General features: G+C 33.7%; 3 protein-coding genes across 3 annotated transcripts; 1 reads left to right on the top strand and 2 right to left on the bottom strand.

Annotated features, from left to right (window-relative positions):
* The first annotated feature begins 634 nt into the window (after positions 1-634).
* Positions 635-4868, top strand: LOC125810102 (nudix hydrolase 2-like). The gene is made up of 8 exons (XM_049489628.1): positions 635-799; positions 895-960; positions 1593-1730; positions 2309-2386; positions 3129-3179; positions 3307-3341; positions 4216-4324; positions 4674-4868. Exons 1-8 carry the CDS (start codon positions 635-637, stop codon positions 4866-4868), a joined length of 837 nt encoding a protein of 278 aa, XP_049345585.1.
* A 7824-nt stretch (positions 4869-12692) lies between these two features.
* LOC125809821 (fasciclin-like arabinogalactan protein 1) lies at positions 12693-13496 on the bottom strand. The gene has a single exon (XM_049489406.1). It carries the CDS (start codon positions 13494-13496, stop codon positions 12693-12695), a length of 804 nt encoding a protein of 267 aa, XP_049345363.1.
* A 5388-nt stretch (positions 13497-18884) lies between these two features.
* On the bottom strand, positions 18885-19654 carry LOC125810139 (protein TIC 20-v, chloroplastic). Its single transcript, XM_049489662.1, has one exon. The coding sequence runs from the start codon at positions 19588-19590 to the stop codon at positions 18997-18999; it is 594 nt and encodes a 197-aa protein (XP_049345619.1). The 5' UTR covers positions 19591-19654; the 3' UTR covers positions 18885-18996.
* Between the last annotated feature and the right edge of the window lie 336 nt (positions 19655-19990).

Genomic DNA, 19990 nt, shown 5'->3' with positions numbered 1-19990 from the left:
AAACCCCCTGAATGTAAAATTAGAGGTTGACTTAGTGGTTGAGGTATTCATGCACTCACCTCAAGCAGTGGCGTAGCTACATGGTTGTCAACGTGTCCAATTGGACACCCTTCGTAGGAAAAAAAATATCATATATACAAGTAAAATAATACACAAAATAATTAAATAACATATTTTGGACACCCTTAACACAACAAAGTGTTGTAGCCCAGTGGTTTCATGTAAGGTGGCCCCCATCATCACGTATAACCTAGAAGAAGAAATCAACAAAGTTAAGTTATGGTCAAAATGGACCCTATTACACGCTACCACACCAATTATACGTACTACTTTCTCCAAGGACCCTGTTTAAAACTACTTGCCCCCATGCATCACTTTATTATATATAAATACCTCCCTTCTTTCATTTATCACACATTCTTTTAATTCATAGCTTAATTACCTTCTTTCATTTCTCACATTCTACTAATTCATTCATTAACCTAATTGATCATATAATTATTCAATAAATACCTACCTTCTTTCATTTATCACACATTCTTTTAATTCATAGCTTAATTACCTTCTTTCATTTCTCACATTCTACTAATTCATTTCATTAACCTAATTTATCATATAATTGATATCCATCTTTATGGAGAAAATGTTGGTCCAAATCAATGGTGTTAATAAGATTCATGAGCTTCTTCCGGCGATTAACGATGAACATGGAGGTGTAATTGTGCAAGTTGAGAGTCCTATGGAACCTAATGTCTTTCATGACATGCTTAAACATTCGATAACAAAGTGGAAGATGCAGGTATTAGTTATGTAGAAATTATTTGTTGATTAATTTGTCTTAGTTAGTTATTAGTAGTAATACTTAATAATTACTATATTTATTTTATTTTGCAGGGAAAGAAGGGTGTATGGATTAAAATCCCTATTGAACTTGCAAATTTGGTTGAGATTGCAGTTAAGGTAATTAATTAATTTCTTCAGTATATGTACTTATTTTATCATGGTGTTTGTTTAACGGGCCGGGTTAATGGATCCTCCAAAATAATCACAACAAAAAAATTTACACGTTGCGGCAATTGAGTTGATGTCATTGCATTTAGAGTCGCTAAAGTTTTTAGCTGCATTTATATAGAGTGATGGTTATTATAAATGCTCATATTTATTATTGCTGCTAAATACAATTATATTATTGTTGTTGAATAACTGCGGCTAAATCCATTATTTATTATATGGATGCGTTTTTATTGGTGATCAGTGGCGTAACTACATGGTGGTAAGGTGTCCAATTGGACAGTCTTATTCGGAAAAAAATATCGTATATACAAGTAAAATGATACATGAAATGATTAAATCACATAATTTGAACACTCTTAACACAACAAGCTGTTGTAGCCCAATGGTTTCTGATGCTTGGAATGAGGTAGTGCTCGTGTGTTTGAATCTCACTAATTCTACTTTTTGAAAAGAGTTTTTATTGTATATTTCTGGACATCCTTTATGAAATTCTTGATTTCGCCTCTGTTGGTGATTCGACACGGGTGCAACAATACATTTTTGAACAAAAATTAAAATTAATTGTGAAATGTGAACAGGAAGGGTTTCGGTACCATCATGCAGAACCTGATTACTTGATGCTTGTGCATTGGATTGCTGATAGTGAGAGTACTATACCTGCAAATGCCTCACACAAAGTCAGCATTGGTGCTATTGTCCTCAATCACAAAAGAGAGGTTCGTGCTAATTTATGTGTCATACTTTTTTTTAATTAAATTATTTTAAAAATATATACTTGTCATAATATCTTATTTTACTTTTAATGAGACAATTTCTAATCATCATAAATGTCTCTAATTTGTTATAAACCATAATTTTTTAAAAAAATCTTTTTGAATTTCATGTCCAATCAAACTTTTTAAAGACATTGTTACAGTAATTTCGGTAATAGGTCTGACATATATCTAGACTTTGATCAAAATTGTTGTAACAATCCCAAATTTTGGGCATGACCTATTACCCCCTACACTATTTATAATATTAATTCAATATTTATGATGTCCGCGTGGACTCTTATATATCTTTAAAATACACTATCAAATAGTGCATAGGGTAATAGGTCTTGTCCAAAGTTTGAAATTATTACAACAATTTCTGTCAAAGTTCAAATATATTTCGAACCCTTTTCATAAAATATTATAATTTAAAAAAATCATATAAAATAAAACACAGAAATACATGGCAATTACTTTCTATTTGCATGCATAATTTGACGACTATTTACATGAGAAAAGTATATAATTGTTGTTTTCAGTTGCTTGTTGTGCAAGAGAATATTGGCAGATTAAAAGGAAGTGGTATATGGAAGATCCCTACCGGTACTCTTGAGGAGGTATATTCGTTTTTTAATTGAATCTATTAGATAATTTTCACTCTTATCCGCTTCAATCTGTTTGATCTATTTTAACTTGATATGGTGTTTAAAAAAATAAAAAAGATTTTTTCAAATCTTGTAATTTTAAATTAAAGGTATATCAAATGTTTCAGAATGTCATTTAATTTGGTGATATTAAACATGTCACGTAGAAAGTTAAAATAAAAAAGTTTCTAAAAAAGGAGTCATTTTAAAAAAAAAACTAAGAAGAAAAGTATTTCAAATAAATTGAAACGAAGAATAATATATAAGGAGTGGGATTGTCTCATAACGAAAGGTGAAATGAATTTGAAGGCCTAATATATTAATTAAAAGTCTTAGTATTTTCAGATTTTATTTAAAACTTCGAACTTAAATAAACATGTTTGTTCATGAATTAAAATGATTATATATTAATTAAAAATAGCGATATCACTTCCTAACTCTATAAATTAGGCCTTCCTTCGTAAAATAGCTAAGGAAAAATTGCATGTATCAAAGTGGCTTTCTTGTATTCTAAAGACAATTATCTTTTATTTAATTAATTTTCCTAAATAATATATGGCAGTATCTCTATAAGATGACTTCGAGGTGTAAAAAACTAACTTTCTTCTTTGATTACATTTTTCTTTTTATCTAACATAAGCTATTTTTCGATTACATTTTTCTATTTGTCACGTATTGTATGTTGAGACGCTTTTCGATCTTGATACATTTTCAGGGTGAGAGTATATTTGAAGGTGCAATAAGGGAGCTAAAAGAAGAAACTGGAGTAAGTATAAACACATTTATATAATTAATGAATTTTAATTATGTAAATCTATACACTAAAAATATTCCATTATATTTTTTATGTTACTTATTTGTGATTATTTTTTTTCTCTTATATTAAATTCCAGATTGACACGGAATTTATGGAAGTGCTTGCATTCAGGTAGGAAACTTTTGCCACAAGACTATTTTGAAAATTAAGGAGAAATAATATTTGTCATGGCTAAGACTAAAAAGATTTAACTTTTCATATTTTAAGAAAAAGTCAAAAAGAATATTATTGAGTCATGATCAAATATTGAAATTTAATTACTAACAAGTCAAAAAAATAAGATTCAATGAGTCAGGTCGACCTTTCAATTTTCATTGTGTACACAAAAAGATTTTACTCCCCTCCGGCCATTTTACTTGTCGGCCATACTAAAAATAGATGATTCAAAATAATTGTCATTTTTAAAAAAAAATTAAGATATTCAATATTCTTTATATTTTGTCCGTAGTAATAAATATTCTTGAAATTTAATAAACATTTGACTAATTATCCTAATTTAAGTGAAAAACACATACATATACTCCAATATTGAGGTTGTTTAAATTAACTCTTTTTTTATTTATTAAAGAGGTCAGATTAAATTTATTAAATAGAGATTAATATTTTAAATTATTAAAAATAATAAATAAAAATATAATAATCAAACATATATATATATATATATATATATATATATATATATATGTGTGTGTGTGTGTGAACCAAAAATATAACAAGTAAAATTGTCCGAAGGAAATACTAACTTTTAAATACATCTAACATTTGGGAAACTTTGTGCTGGCTAAATAGGAGACATTGACAATGACCCAAAAAAGACAATGAGTTGGAAGAAATCAAAATTAGAACAATTATAATTGGCATTTGAATATTGTGATACAGGGAATTCTTGACATTAATTTATACTATAGAATCATGTGGTCAATATATGAATTTTTTGAGTCATGTTAATTAATTATTTTTTCATGGAAATTTCATTTTTATGCAGGCAAATACCCAAGTCATTTTTTAACAAGTCAGACTTATTCTTCCTTTGCATGATGCGTCCATTATCATTTCACATCCAAAAGCAAGACTTAGAAATTGAGGCCGCTCAGGTAATCTGCTATTGCATGTTAAAATTTACTTATAGTGACGGATTAAAAATACATTTAAAGAATTTTTATATCTGAACTATCATATGTGAGAGTTTCATATTTTACCATCACCGAATATTTTTTGAGTTTTGAGTTATTCACTTTTTCTACCTGAAATATATATCACTATTGTTCAAGTAGAAAAAGTGAACAACTGATATATAGTTCATGTAGAAAATTCACACACTGATAATTTAGGTATGAAACTCAAAAAATTAGAATACTTAACGTATGTTGTTAACCCATTTTAACTCTTAAAAAAATCTTCCCTACATGTAGTAACATTATTAATTATTATTTTTGTTTGCAGTGGATGGCATTCGAAGAGTATGCTAATCAACCTTTAATTCAAAAAGATGGTCTTTCAAAGTACATTAGAGATTTATGTTTAGCAAAATCAGAAGGAGATTACCAAGGATTTACTCCAATGACAATAACATCATCAGTCATTGATGATCATATTAGCTCCCTCTATTTTCTTAAGGATGCTCTTCACCAAGATTAATTAATTATAGTACTTCTATTTACCTAATTTGTTATAAATACTAATTATTTAATTTTTTATTTCAATGGCCTATATATACTCCAAAATAAAGCTGTATCAAAAAGATTTTATGTATGTATTTTTCGTATACAAAATACAATAAAGAATGTAATTTTTTTTTAATTTTATTTTCAATTTGTTTGTGTCATGTTTTATCTGGCCGCCAACTTTCGTTTAAATATGAGTTTGATTAATTTCTATGTTTCAATTAAAGCGGTTGACATGAATGCTTCATAGTGACTCAATCTTATTGGAAAGTAATAATGCAAATGCTTTTATGAAAAAAGGTGGACGGCATCGTTTGCCTCTTTAAAGAAGGCAAAGATAAAAAGTAAGCTAAGCATGTTGTTTGTTTAGCTTGCTAACAAATTATCTTCAGCTTAATATATATTTACTGTAGGATATTTCAAATGAAAAATTTGGAATGTTAAAAAATTTGGAGGATTGGAAAAAGGAAGAAGTTAAAATGACCAATCTAGAGTGAGATAAAGTCCAGAAGTATTTGAAAAAGTGCAAATTAAAATTGAGTGGGGGACTAGTGTACTTTCATTCCAATACAATCCATTAGCCTTAGTTGATCGTGATCAAGAAATTATTGGTTTCACTTGAGTCATTAACGTAATGAAGAGAGGAGTGTGAGAAAAAATATGAAAGAAAAGAAAAACAAAATTAGGTGTCACGACCCAACCCACTGGGCCGCGCGGACATCCATTCTAACACCTAAGTAGAAGAACCCTCATATCCTAATAGTTAAACATGCGGAAAATTTAAAGAAAACAGGAATAAGTATAGTAGTATGATTTTATAATTAATATCCTTAGAGAACACTTTTCAGTTAAAACTTGTAAAATAATTTTAACAACTCTCATAAATCTGGTCTAAACAGGTACAAGAGCTACTAAGAGTACAACTGGACAAGATAAATAAAAGACACAGCGTCCACCATGCGGAAGAAAAATAGAAGTTGCTGGAGAATTTCTTCGTCTTCACCTAATGAAACGTCACCAATCTTGCATCCAGACTATGTCAAAAGGCATAGCAAGAGTAGTATCAGTACAAACACACGTACTAGTAGGCATCATCGGTCAACCCGACGCCCACCCACATAACATATGAAATCGACTAAAAGAAATATACAATAAACCACTCGCTTCTCCACCATTACCCTCTCTTAAAATACCTCCAATTTACACTAGTATTCTGGCTACTAACCACTTCTCAACCAACTTACCTACCGGTTACTTTAATCATGGCCTAACCTTCTAACACATTAACAAATCCCCAATTAATCACCACGCTCTAACTCAACTAACCGCTCACGTCGCACCCTTACTTCCCGTCACATTACTCAACCATGGTGACATAGTACACTACATCAAACTTCTTTACCACTAAACCCAAATCTCTTTCCCCAAGGTGAAATCCACCTAAGCACAATTCCTCACCTACACTACCTCTACTTCTCGCCATTACGACACACGAACAACACTTGCTATATATTACTCGCCCCTTGAACACTTTACCCTTCCACTATACCCAACAAGTTCGCTTAACACAAAAAACAATCAAATATAAGTCGTCATAACCTATACCCACTAAGTGCAACATACATAAGTCAACAACAATATAATCTCATGCATATATCGAACATATACATATTATCAACATTTACGAACAACGAATATCTTTATAGTTCTCCAGCTACACAATTATGCAAATCATTGGTCCTCTCATGAAATCCAAACCCAAACAGTTAGCATACCGGAACGTGGTATCCGATCCAAGGTTTATGCCGAAATGTGACAATCGATCCCATAATTATGCCGGAACGTGGCAACCGATCCAAGTTAGTTATGCCGAAATGTGGCAACCGATCCATTCATCACACCACAATCACAATCACAAGTATATCCTCAAGATCATACAATTAAGTCATGATTCATGGAATCCCTCATTCATCTACCTCATTACAACAAGTGTGATCAATAATGCAACGTTCATATACATACATGTATCATAATGAAACAAGAACAAACATACATCACACAATCATAGAATCACAACCATCACCTACAATGGATTTACTCATCACGCACATCATGAACCCTAATTCGACCATACTCATCCCTAATTCATCGTCTAAGGCTTCTTTCTAGGGTTTAAATCAATAATCATTCGATGCACGAAGACCTACGCATAAATCTTACCATCAATTCACATATATTACACAGTAAGCACAAATTTAAACTACTCAATTCACAAAATCTATCCTACCTGGGAGCAAAGTAGTTACACGGAGTTTTGGTCTTTGATTCTTGTTTTCGGAACTCGTGACGGTGATCTTGATCGGAAATTCACAATCCATCGACATCTTCACGCTAGAAATCTCTATCTCCCTTCTTCCCAACCTTAGAACAGTTTTTCTGAGGTTTCTAGGGTGTTTTACGACTTATTTAGGTATTTTAGAAAGATGAAGAAAATAGGATTTCTCGTAATTTACGTTCTGCCTCACCTATCCCGCCCTGACGCCAGCTTACCCCGCCCTAGCGCCGCCGCCCTAGCGACATCTGACCCGCTATGGCGGGACAATGTCACGACCCGAGAGCACCTCCAAGTCACGCCACGACGTATTCGACCTCGAAGAGGTCTTATACAAGCCCTTAACATTCATACATCACATAGGCAATAAAGATAGTGCGGAAATAAAACCTTTTTAAAACAAACTCATAAAACTTTAAAGTCAACAACATTTTAAAGAAGTCTTTATGCACAAGCGGAATACTAGTCTCACATGGCCAACTTAGACCCAAAACTCCAAGAAACATACTAGGGGCACGCCCCTTTACATTTGACAGAAACTACAAGTCTATTACAAATGTCTTAATAAAAGAAAGTAAAATATAAAATCCTTGTCCTCGACATATAAAGACATACCAAAGTCTTGAGAGAAACTTTAATCCCAAGCTTCACTATGGAAAGCACCTCACTTGCCAACATAGTAAAACATAGGAAAATGATGGAGTTAGCACAATTAAGTACTAAGTATAATGACTATGCAAAAACATGCAAAAAGGGTCATTTATCTAAGGTATATGCTTTTCATGCTATTTTTTATAAAACTTCATAATACAAGTATAAGAGACATATTACAAGTCACCATCCACATACAAGATAATACTCCCATAATATACATGCTCAACTAATACCAAACTACAAGACATAACCATATTTATCAAGTAAACCATTTCAACATCTAAGACCCTCCATCTAAGGTTATCCTAAGACCCACCTAAGTAAGACATGAAGGGGCCGTCCATACAACCTCTTCACACACACCTAAGTGTTCCTCAAGACTACCAAAGATAAGGACCTATCCCTTTCAACATAAACCAATAAGTCAACATTCGTTATTAGAGACATTTAAGGAGACATTCATGCATATAGGGGACTTCACATAATAGTCATTAAAGACTTAGGGAACTCACTTTAGTACCTTCAAGGCCTACTTGTGCCATGTGTAGATAACATTTCATACTACTACCTACACGTTATAAAACCTATCAAGTAACTAGAGTTCACATCCCACATGATGGGAATGGGCATTAACCGACATAGACCACACTAGCTAGCCATGGAATCTGGTGTCATAAGACCCCACACCGAGGAAGGTGTTCTACTTGCCAAGGGTAGAACTAGTAAACAACCCATGTAGGCACATGGTTTAGGGGATTTCCAAAGACGTTCATTGTACTTTAACCTCACACTCGGAGAGAGCCACCATCTTAACCATATCCACTCGGTGCTTAGCCTTATTTCCAATAGAGTAATTTCATTCACATGTGAGTACTAGAGAGGGCGCCATCATTGGGCCTACCAACCCATAACACTCTACCAAGAAGGGCACCACAAGGATCTACCGATCAAGGTTCATAAAGGGTAGCTCATTGACTTTCTTAGAGAGGGTTTTCTACCGTTCCGGTCCACCAACTCTAAGTCTATCATTTCACACAAAAAGGAGGTCATCACCCTTAGGTTTACCCCTTCAAGGCTTTACATTTAGATAGGGTCCTAGACTCATCATGAAGGGGCACCATGCTTAGGTCTAACCAATTCAAGTCATAGCCTAGAGTACCTCATTAGTCATTTATAGAAGGGCACCAACTTTTAAGTCTACCGATCCTAGACATTCATTCATTCATTTAAAGAGAGGTTACCAATCTAGGTCTACCAATTCAAGAGACAACGCTACCATATAAAGACCTTTCATAGTCCATCATCATCACATACAAACATTAAGAGACAACATACTTTCAATCACAATATATACACATTATATAATATACCATCATGTTATGCTTGAACACCACGTACATAACCCTCATATTGCACACACATGTAGACACACCTTAAGACAATACTTCAATTCACTATATAATGCCTTCAAGGCCATAATCAATACACATTCAATAAGTACACACCTCCACCATAAGTGGATCAATCCAAACAAGAACAATTTCAATATAGCATGAAAGTAGGTCAACTTACCATTCTCCAAAGCCAAAATCACCATTATCCAATTCTCAACAATTCTAACATCACAAGAGAATTTACCCATGACTTGCCTATAAGGCCATAATTCTCAACTCATCCATACACCAACAATCCACCAACAATAGATATAGATAACAATAGGAATCAATAATACAATTCAATCTAAGTAAAATTCCATCAATACCCAAGCATTATCATAAAACCCACTTCATAAGCCAAACTTAGAGATTTAGGGAGATCATGGGTCCATGAGTTTTTCACCTAAAAACATCAATTAAACCATAATATAATCATAATAGATTGTTTGAAACCATTTAATGCAAGAACCCATGAGTTTGAGGAAGAATTGGGGTTTTTCATAACTTTTGAAAACTTTGAAAACCATTTTGAGATTTGGCTCTAGGGCGAAAACTATCCCTAAATAAAGAGCCACCATACCTTAGTTGATGAATTCTCAAAGAAATTTGATGAAGAAAGCTTTGAATCCAAACCCTAGTTCCCACTTCTTTTTCTTCTTCTTCTTCTTCTTCTTCCTTGAGTTGAAAGAGAAATATTGAGAGAGAAGAACTTTAGAGGTTTTTGATTTGGGTATTTTAGAAAAATGAGTTAAAGAAAGGTTTTAAGACTTAAAACTATATATATTAATGATATAAACTATTTAAAATCAACCCCACATGTTAAAAACTTAAAACGAAATTACTTAAAAACCCTTCACTTGGGCAGCCCCGTCAGGGACCACGCCCACTTGGACGGGTCGTGAAGGGCACCACGGCTCGTGGTGGTGCCCATGGTCCCTTGACCAGTGAGCCTCTCCACCAGGTCAATCCCTCAAGGGCCCAAGGCATCTTCACAGAGGCTCCCACGATCCGTGGTGCACCCCACTAGTCGTGGTGGACTCGTGAAGATGAGGCAGCACCTAGTCAAAGTTGCCTTGCCTTCCTTGAGACCAAGTGATCTTCACGCCCAAGTATACGGACTATATAGGGCACCACTGGTCGTGGTGGTGCCCGTGGTCTTTAGGGCAGTGAGCAGCCAACTTGGGACAACCTTGGCTTTTTGGTTAAGGCTTGCCCCTTTTGGCTTGGCTCCTTGTCTAGCACCTTCAACCAACCTAGAGTAGGTCTAATAGCATGGAGTCTAACACGTGCCTTGACATGTTGACTCCTTAAACCCCTTTCAAACAAGGCTAGGGCAACATTACACCACTAAAATACATTAGTTCAAAAGACTAGTTTCCGAACGTCATGGTCGTCCCTTGACGTTCAACCTCAAAACTCATCAAACTAACTTTAAAAGTCATTTCTCATAGTTTTAACAAGTTGCCAACTCCTAAAACACATGTGAAGCTCTAGTTCATCCTATTTCATTTTTAGGGTTTGTTACAGACAAGGGCCCAGATTTTTTCCAGATTTTTCTTCTCTTAAAATAACGACGGTTTAAGGTCGTTACATTCGGTGTTAGAGGCTTAGGCTTCATTTGTTTGCACTTAATGGAGATTTGAATCTTAATCATTTAGATCCAGCTCATTAAGTTCGTTTGATTTTAAGGTCTGAATCTTAATCATTCAGATTCAACTTATTATTTGTTTCTTTTTTAAACAAACCTCTTCATGAATTTGAAAATCTGAACAAATCATATTTGTAAGAGTGTCTTAATACTATTTAGACTTATTTAATTTCATATGCACATTCAGATAATAAAAACAATCAGTCTGAATCATTCAGTGATCAGATCTGGAGACCACATCTTAAATTCTGATATGTATTCATATCTAGATATCTAGATATTAATGCATATCTTAATATTTAGATGTTTATTTAAATTCAGACGTTTTAATCTTAATAGAAACAAGTGAGGCCTTAAAGTCATAGAGTGAGGGAGTAGATGACAATACTATCACATCTTACCAGCTATCATTAAAGTTGTTAATCTGATCGTCTCAAAGTAATTGCTATAAAATTTGGATTCTCGAAAATTAAATTATTTGAATATTGATCAATATTTTTTATCAAATTGTTATGAGAAAATATATAATTTATAAAGCTTTTTAGTATAGTTTTAGAATATTTAAATCTTAATTATAAAATATTGAATTGATTAATTCAATTTAACTAAAAAATATTTTAATTTTGAGTAAAAAAAATTAGAGGGTGGAGAATGTTGAATCTCACTGGCAGATTAACGAATTTGAAGGTACGTTTTTGCAATTTTTGCGAACCAATTTTTATTTCTGATCTTAATTGAGTTTTCGGAAATGGATAGTTGGATGAGTTATTTTAATTTTGAGTAAAATACATTAAAATCAAGTATAAATAATGTCATATGTCGTTCTATTTGGCTCAAGAATATACCCAACTCAAAAAATTGATGACAAAAATATATACATACGTAAAATATAACTAAAGATATATACATACCATTTAATATTATGATAGTCGCTAACCATACCACCTCTATTGTAATCCAATATTAAATGGTTACCTCCCCCACCTGGATCTCTCACGAGGTAATCTTTTTCCTCCTCCCACTCCATTATTTAATGGACTAATAAAAGCATTCCCCAAACACATGATTCAACACTAGCTAAATCTTTAGTTCTATCGATGCGGAGTCAGGATTTTTAATAAGGGGTTCAAAATTTTAAAAAATAGATATATGAAGTAGTTGAAGGGGGTTCGACACATCTACTATATCTACCTAAAATATTATTTTAACCATGTGCAAATAATATAATTTGTCACTAAAGAAAGTTCATAAATATGAACCCCTAGGCTCTAACTATAAGGTGGCTCTGTCACTGTACAGATCTATAACCAACTTGCAAACTTTAATTTATTTATATATAAAAAAAAATATGATTTTGCGTCACAATATAAACTATTTGAACGTAGTAACATTTTGATACGTTCTACCTTTCTACTTTTTGCGAATGAATTTAACTAGTGAAAGAAAATTATAAGATCCGAATAGCATGTAAGAAAATTATAAAAATTTCTGAGGTAAGTTATGATTCACAAGCAAGAAAGTTTCTGTAATATAAAATCAAATCTCACTCTGACGCAGATAATCAAAGAAACAACAAAGCACTCAAAAAAAAAAAACCCTGTAAAAACAATCCTACTACAATTACAGAAGTTACAATTCAGAGCCATTTTATCTTGGCCAAACTTATTTCAGATCTAAAACATAACACCAATTCTAAAAAAACCAAAAAACAAAGTAGAGAAGATAAAATTACAGTAATAAATGGGCCAACCAAATGAAGAAAACAGGAGCTACCATTGCTCCGCCATTGAATCTAAATCCACCGTTCTTATCCGCCGTCGAAGCAGCAACTTTGCCTTTCCGACTACTAACCGGAGAATCCGCCGGAGAAGCCGGCGCCGGTGGTGACTTGTGTTTCTTCCCGGCCGGTTTAGGAGATTCGGCATCAGCCTCAGGTGTCGGTGCTGGTGCTGGTGCCGGAGTTGGAGCTAATTTAAACAATTCCGTAGGCTCTAAAACCTCATCAATCGAGAAAATCGCAACTGGCTCTTTCTCAAATACAGTCCCGGTGATTTTCGCAGTCACTACTTTAGTCTTCAATGTCACATCCTGTCCGTCATTTTGAACAACGAAATCGTAGTTATTAGCTCCATCAGTAGCTAAAGTGTTCATCAAACCATTACTCGTTCTCAAACTCGACATCGATTGATAAACTGGAACTCCATGATATTCGAGAACCGATTGTTTTCCATCAGCTGTTAAATTTTTGAATTTAGGTGCAAACGATTTCATTGCATCGTCGGTTGGGCAAAATATTGTTACACCTCCTTCGACATTGTCCTCGAATGTCTTCTCAGCAGGTGAAGCTGATAACGTATCAGCGAAATTTTTGCATCCATGAGCTGACATTAGAGATATGATACTGATCGCTGCAGCTGGTGCTTCTCCTTTTGCAGACGGCGACGGCTTGGTTTTACTGGTCTGACAGTGACATGGCAGAATGACGGCAAAGAGAATAAGCAGAGTTGCTGCTGCCGCCGATTGGAGCTTCATTTTTCTTCGGCAGAGGAAAATGGAGCTGTGTGCTCAGTGGAGTAATGTTTAGTGAAGTAAGTTTGGCTGTGTGGGTGGTTTTGCCGATGAGATCTGAATGGGAGTTGATATTATATTGACCAGAATGGAAGCTGTAATTACAGATAAAGACACACTGAGGGTGGGGTATAGCTGAGCTGGCAATCAGGCTGATCTGGTTGTTCAGGTGAACGATTATGAATTTTTGGGAAAAATTATTGGAGAGTGATTTTGTTTCCTAATTTAACACACCTTTTAAGCTGAAAGTATTTTCTTCGTTTCACTTTAATAGGCTTTTTTATTAAAAAATAGATATTTTATTTATGTATATATTTTAGCAGTTTTTTTTTTTTAATTTCAATTTATAATTCACTATTCATTATTACTCAGTTTTAAAAAAGTGACATAAATCTATATTTAGTACTCCCTCCCCTCCGTCTCATTTAATGTGACACTTTTTGAATTTCGAAATTCAAATAAGTCTATCTTTGACAGTAAGTTTTTCATAGATCTTCTAAACATTGTGTATTATCAATTATTATGGCTTATAACACTTTTTACGTAGTTTACAAATATATAAATTTCATTTTAAAAAATTGAAGATTTCATGTGCAAATTTTCGATCAAACTTAAGTTGTTTGACTCTCGAAAAATGAAAAATGTCACATAAATTGGGACAGAGGGAGTAAAAATTTTAACTTTAAAATACTTATTTTATCTTTAATGAAATGATTTATAGTCGCACAAACATTTATAACTTATTTTAAATCACAAATTTTAAAAATCTTTCTTTGTTTCTTAAACTATATATTAAATCAAACTAAATTAAAACTAGTAGAGTATACCTTAGTTCAAAATTTTATTATTATTATTATTGCAAACTAGTTCAGTTCACATATAACTTCGGACATATGGAATTGAAGTTGATAGATTGTTTGTGTCTGAAATCATAAATTTTATTTGAAATTAGTAGGTCACGTACATTACTGAACTTCAATTACATACAACTAAAGTTCATAAATGTTTACATGCACTTCAGATACATGACTTAAGTGCCATCGTTTTTGTTTTTTATTTTAGTTACACATGACTAAAATTCAATCAATTTTTGCATGCATTTCAGTCATTAAGGTGCATTATTTTAGTGGATATAATTTACAAGAAAATGGTCAATAATTTTTTGTATGTAAACCACTAAGTAATTGTTCCACAAATCCTCAAATGACTATTCTGGACATTTATTTGTGGAAGAAATTCTGCATCTATATAAAATATGTTTTCTTCCTTGTGTTGGAAAAGAAAAACAGGTAAGAAAATAATTTACAAGTAGTATGTTGTGTTTATATTGAGGTTAGTATAGTGAAAGAGAGAGTTAGGAGAAAGAAAAAACTCTTCCAACTATAATTTTGCTTTAATTTGTGATACATGTTTATATCAACAAGACCTAGCTATAGCATTCTGTATTTTATTCACTCTATTAGAAAGAGTACATAAATGAGACCAAATATACTTTAAAATAAGTTACGTCCACCAGATTAAATTATAAGAAGCTTTTGTCTGAATTGGAAGGTGTACCAATGAGTATTGAACAAGAAAATGTCCAACTAAATTAATATATATATATAATTTATTTAATCTAATTTTTTTTCTTTATTTGTGTCACTTGTTTGGAATGAAATATTTAATATGACTATTATGAAATAGTTACTTTCTCTTCAAGAGTTTGTTTAAACGAATGATAAAAAAGGTATCCAATGAACAAAATAGGAACAATGAACCAACATGTGCTCCTGTGGTAGGACCATCTCACCCTTAATCAAATGTCTCAGATTTGAGCTCTAGATACGGAGAAAATTCTATTTAGGAACCATCACTTCCAAATAGACCCTACAATACGCGATTCGAATTTAGTCCTCACTTCAACGTAAACTCCAAAAGTGGGGGAAAAAATAGGAATAGAATGAGGTGAGCATCTTATATATGCCCAAATAAGAGAAGGAAGAAAATAAAAGTTGTAGCTGGCATGTATGTCCCAAGTAATATAATGCCACGTGATTCCACTGAGGCCTCTACCGACAGGGGAAGCCAAAGCTCTGTGGCTTGTGCTAGGTTTTGCGTGTCATGGTTATCGATTCTTTGCAAAGCTGCACCAAAACTTTGTTATTAATTCTATCGTTGTTTATTATTATTTTCAATAATCTATCCTAATATGTCATTTATCGTAAGGTTGGTTGGAATCTTCCCAGATTTAAGCAATCAATCATCCTGCCATCCCTAGAAACTTCAAGTTTAGCAGATTAGAAAACTTGATTCAAGTTTCCATAGTCAGTCAAACTCGACGACCCGTAGTCACGACAATGGTGAACTGATGAAATATGAGCATACTAGTTGAGCACATACTAACTTTGGGTCCACAACAATCCAATGTATTCACTAGGGAAGTTGATATATCTAATGATGTAAGAAGAAATAGACAAGTCTTTGAATGAAGAAGGCTAACCTACACAGTTCAGGTTCTGTGCCAACATACCTGTTGCAGTTTATATCAGTTGACTGCACCAGACTTAGCAAATGATTAGAAATGTGGATGATTTCATTACTTAAGAAGCTCATGTTTGGAGGAACATAACCGGCAATGTCTGCTACTTGAGAAATACTTCCTTCTTAACGCAGTGATCACATCAAGAATGATGCTCTAATATGAATAAAGACGTACCAAAACCGAGTAAAGAGATTCCACCAAACGGATTACTGTGTCTTCATATCAACAAAAGCTCACAGAAAGAGTTAAAAGTAAAAGGGAAAACAGCATAAACATTCTATTAAAGTTCACAAATAGAATTAACATAAGATTTGTCACTGTAAGATGGAACAAAGGGAGGAAGCTGCAGTAAGCCGAACCGGGACAAAAGATAGTTGGCATAAACATGATATGATATATGATATATGTTCCACCAATTATGATGAGGGAAGCAAAACCTTCCATGTTGAAATGTTGTACATGAGGTAAACATATTCATGAAAACTCCATATGATAGCCTACTTGTGCCAAATAATACCCACATAACTTTGAAAGGATAATAAGTAAGAAATGAGGTTTGAAAGGTATCAGATTACAACCTTAACTGAAATCCATGATTTTCTGATCCCTAATCCACAACATTATGTTTAATATGCATAGCAAGTAATGCTCTATTGGAAGTCTATTTAACCACTAGCCTTTTAGGGTAAATAGTCATACATCTTGATTTCACCAGTTCCATCATAATCTGTATACAAATTCATATTATAAAGTATATTGTCAGGGAAATTTTTATCTTTGGCTTCCAGAGCACAATAACATGTATTTCACCAAAAAGGAAGTTGAAGGTGCAGAACCAAAAGCAACAAAGTGCAAGTCCTATGCATCCTTGCATTAAAGAATGAGATTGCAATGAGCTTTTTGGAAACAAGCTCTCTACCACACACAAGGTAGGGGTAAGGTCTGTGTACACTCTACCCTCCTCAGACCCCAACTTGTGGGATCACACTGGTATGTTGTTGTAGATTGCAATGAGCTTGACATGAAAAAACGGAGGTGTTCCATATGTCCTAGTTACAAGCAAGACTCTGCTTTGTTGCTTGATTCTAAGTTGCTCGGACTCAGGTGCGGGTGTCCGATACAGATGCAGATACGGAGGTCGGATCCTCTATGATCTAAATTTTTAGATCCGGGGATACAAATCCATGTATGGATATGAGTGCGGGGATTCGGCTAAAAATAATTCAAATAACTAAAAATAAAGTTATAAAACCTAAATTATGAGATATTACGTGGAAAACTTGAGGAGAAAATCTTGATCAAGAGGAGAATCCTGGAAGGAGATAAAAGGAAAGGGAGTGACAATAGAAATTTATATATACAAGGTATTCCATTTTCCTCAATTTCACCTTAGTTTTTGTTTCGTGCACAGAAATCATTGACCAGATTGGGTACAAATCCCACACCCACGCCATGTCGACACGGGTACGGTGCCAAAAGTGAAGAGTCCGAGCAACTTAGGCTTGACTTTCTCTTGGACCTCAAAGTCCAAAGGCAACAACCTCATTTTAAATGTCATAAAAACCACATACTTAATGTCAATGTAATACCTAAGAATAGATTTCAGAAAACATAATCGACATTTCTGTCATAATTTCATAATTCATGGTAGTGAAGAATGTCCACTAGCTAACCACTCAACTATTCAATCAGAAGAAACAGTAACAGTGTCATATATGAAATTGAAGATGGTGATATCAAGTCCATTGAAGGGACAAAAGGATATCCTACAAGTTAGGAGCAAATATTTGCCTTTCGGGTTTGAGTATCAACATCTAAAATGTTTTAACATCCCAACATATTTACCATCTAGGCACCAGCCAAAGGTGGATATGATCACCAGGTTTCCTAAATAAGCAAAAGATGCAGATTCATAAAACCTGCAGCTATTAAGAGAACTATTTCTTCCGTCCGAGTTTTAGCTTATTGTTTCTTCTGTTCAAGGGTAAACTTTTAAATTTACTATACAAGAAATGGAAGAGGCACTGGCAGAGACGCATATTAGCATTTTACATAAAGAAGTTGTATACTAGATGCCAATACCTTTACGTAAATCATCTAAGTCTCTGTAATTAGCTCAAGCTCTAGGATGGGGTGGAGGACACTCTCTGAATTGTCTCAAAGAATAACATCAAAACCTGATACCTAAGTTCCGCATATCTCCGCATGCCTGCCCTTTTCAAGATAATACAAAACGAGACCCTTATTTAAAAATCATGATACAACTGGTATCTCTCTAAATGGCTACAAGGGTCATGAATTTCTTCCTTAAACACCAACATACCGATGAAGTAACATGTTACCTCATCCAAAAAACAAAAAAACGAATGATGATGTAACTAACATGTTACCTACAAATAGGGATTGAACTATCTACATATCAAAAAATGATAGTACTTGTTGATAATATCACCACCTCTGTGGCCTCAATGGCAAGGCATCAAAGTCCATGAAGCTGGAACGAAAACCATAGAGGACCAAAGTTCAAATCAGTGCAGAGGCAATAAAATTAGGTATTTCTTCTCTTTGCCTAAGTCATAGTGGACAGACTTACTTGGAACAATTCTAGTTAAGATATTCCATGAAATAGTTGAGGTGTATGCCAGTTAGCCAGGACATTACGGTTATTAAAAAAGAAATACCTCTATCTTGAGTTTGTTATGGCAGATAGATAGAAAAAAAAAAGAAGTTACATTTCTAAAAGAAACCGAAATGTTGCTAATTCCATCACAAGAATTTACATATCCACATTTAGAAACAGCAACATGATATGCATGAACCAGTCTCTGAAGAGCATAAACATTTACTTCGGAACGAAATAGCTATTTATTGTCAGCTAAAGCAAAACTTAATTAAGTGTACAAAGAGGATGAAACCTCAGAAATAAGTAAATTTACGAGTTCATAGCACTTGCCTATCAGCAGCTTCAGCAACAATGGGCAATCTAGGTAGCTGACCCAACAAGCAAGACGAACTACCATAAACCAAAGATACCAAAAGAAACAAAAACACAGTACTATCAAAGCTCATCATCAAATCCAACCCAAACCCATCTGTTGGATTGAAACTCCTCTCCAACAAATCAGGAAAAATGAGAAGCACATCAAGAACAATAGCTTGCATAGTGTTGAACCTGACATATCTACTAAAATTAGGATTTCTAACAACAATAAAGTAGAGTGTAAAGAAAACCAACAACCCATTAAGTGGAAAGCTCTTAAAAACCCTTATAGCAGGTACTAAAGGTTGAATAAGCGTTTGTATTGGAGCAAACTGTGTGATTACATATTTACCGTACTGAACACCATCAAAGAAAGGGTAGAAGTAAGTTATGGCGGAGATTAAACGATCTGGACCATCTACAGAGTCGTCGTTCTTAGATTGAGCTCGAATTGTTGGCCTTTTGGGGTTTCTGAGTTTTGTTGAGGGTTTCAGTAGAAGAAATGGCGAGTGTTTGAGTGTAATGGTGGTGGATAAAAGATTGGTGATGGCCATTGTTGAGGATGGCCAAAGATATTTGTTTTGGGGGAGAAAGAATGAAAAAGGGGAAATTGGATTAGGTCAGTAGTCAATTGAAAATCCTGATTGAATTGCGGGTCGGGCTACATTCATACCCAAAAACCGAACGGATCAATAAATTGAATAAAAAAAATTTTATTGGATTATTGATATTGGACTATTGGGTTAACGGATTTTTAATAATTTGTAAAAAAAAATGTATAAATTATAGGAACCACATATTATAAGTACTAAATAACATCATATCCCTTCTAGTTTTCTATTTACCAAAAATCTCTTAAAAATGATGTTTGCGGGATATATAGAGTTGTGCACGGGATACATTAGGTTTGATACATTCCACATAGCGGGATACATAGCGTTGTGCACGGGATAC

This window comes from Solanum verrucosum, unplaced genomic scaffold, assembly GCF_900185275.1.
Source record: "Solanum verrucosum unplaced genomic scaffold, falcon-dt-bn FXZP01000276.1, whole genome shotgun sequence".
Taxonomy (NCBI): domain Eukaryota; kingdom Viridiplantae; phylum Streptophyta; class Magnoliopsida; order Solanales; family Solanaceae; genus Solanum; species Solanum verrucosum.
Note: the sequence above shows the minus strand (reverse complement) of the source record. Positions and strands in the feature narration are given on the sequence as shown.

What these genes read in the sequence shown, in the direction of transcription:
- LOC125810139 (XM_049489662.1), bottom strand. Translation starts at nt 19,590, where the DNA reads ATGGCCATCACCAATCTTTTATCCACCACCATTACACTCAAACACTCG.
- LOC125809821 (XM_049489406.1), bottom strand. Translation starts at nt 13,496, where the DNA reads ATGAAGCTCCAATCGGCGGCAGCAGCAACTCTGCTTATTCTCTTTGCC.
- LOC125810102 (XM_049489628.1), top strand. Translation starts at nt 635, where the DNA reads ATGGAGAAAATGTTGGTCCAAATCAATGGTGTTAATAAGATTCATGAG. An exon ending in ATGGAAGTGCTTGCATTCAG is followed by an intron (nt 3,342 to 4,215) that starts GTAGGAAACTTT and finishes ATTTTTATGCAG; the next exon opens with GCAAATACCCAAGTCATTTT. An exon ending in TAGAAATTGAGGCCGCTCAG is followed by an intron (nt 4,325 to 4,673) that starts GTAATCTGCTAT and finishes TTTTGTTTGCAG; the next exon opens with TGGATGGCATTCGAAGAGTA.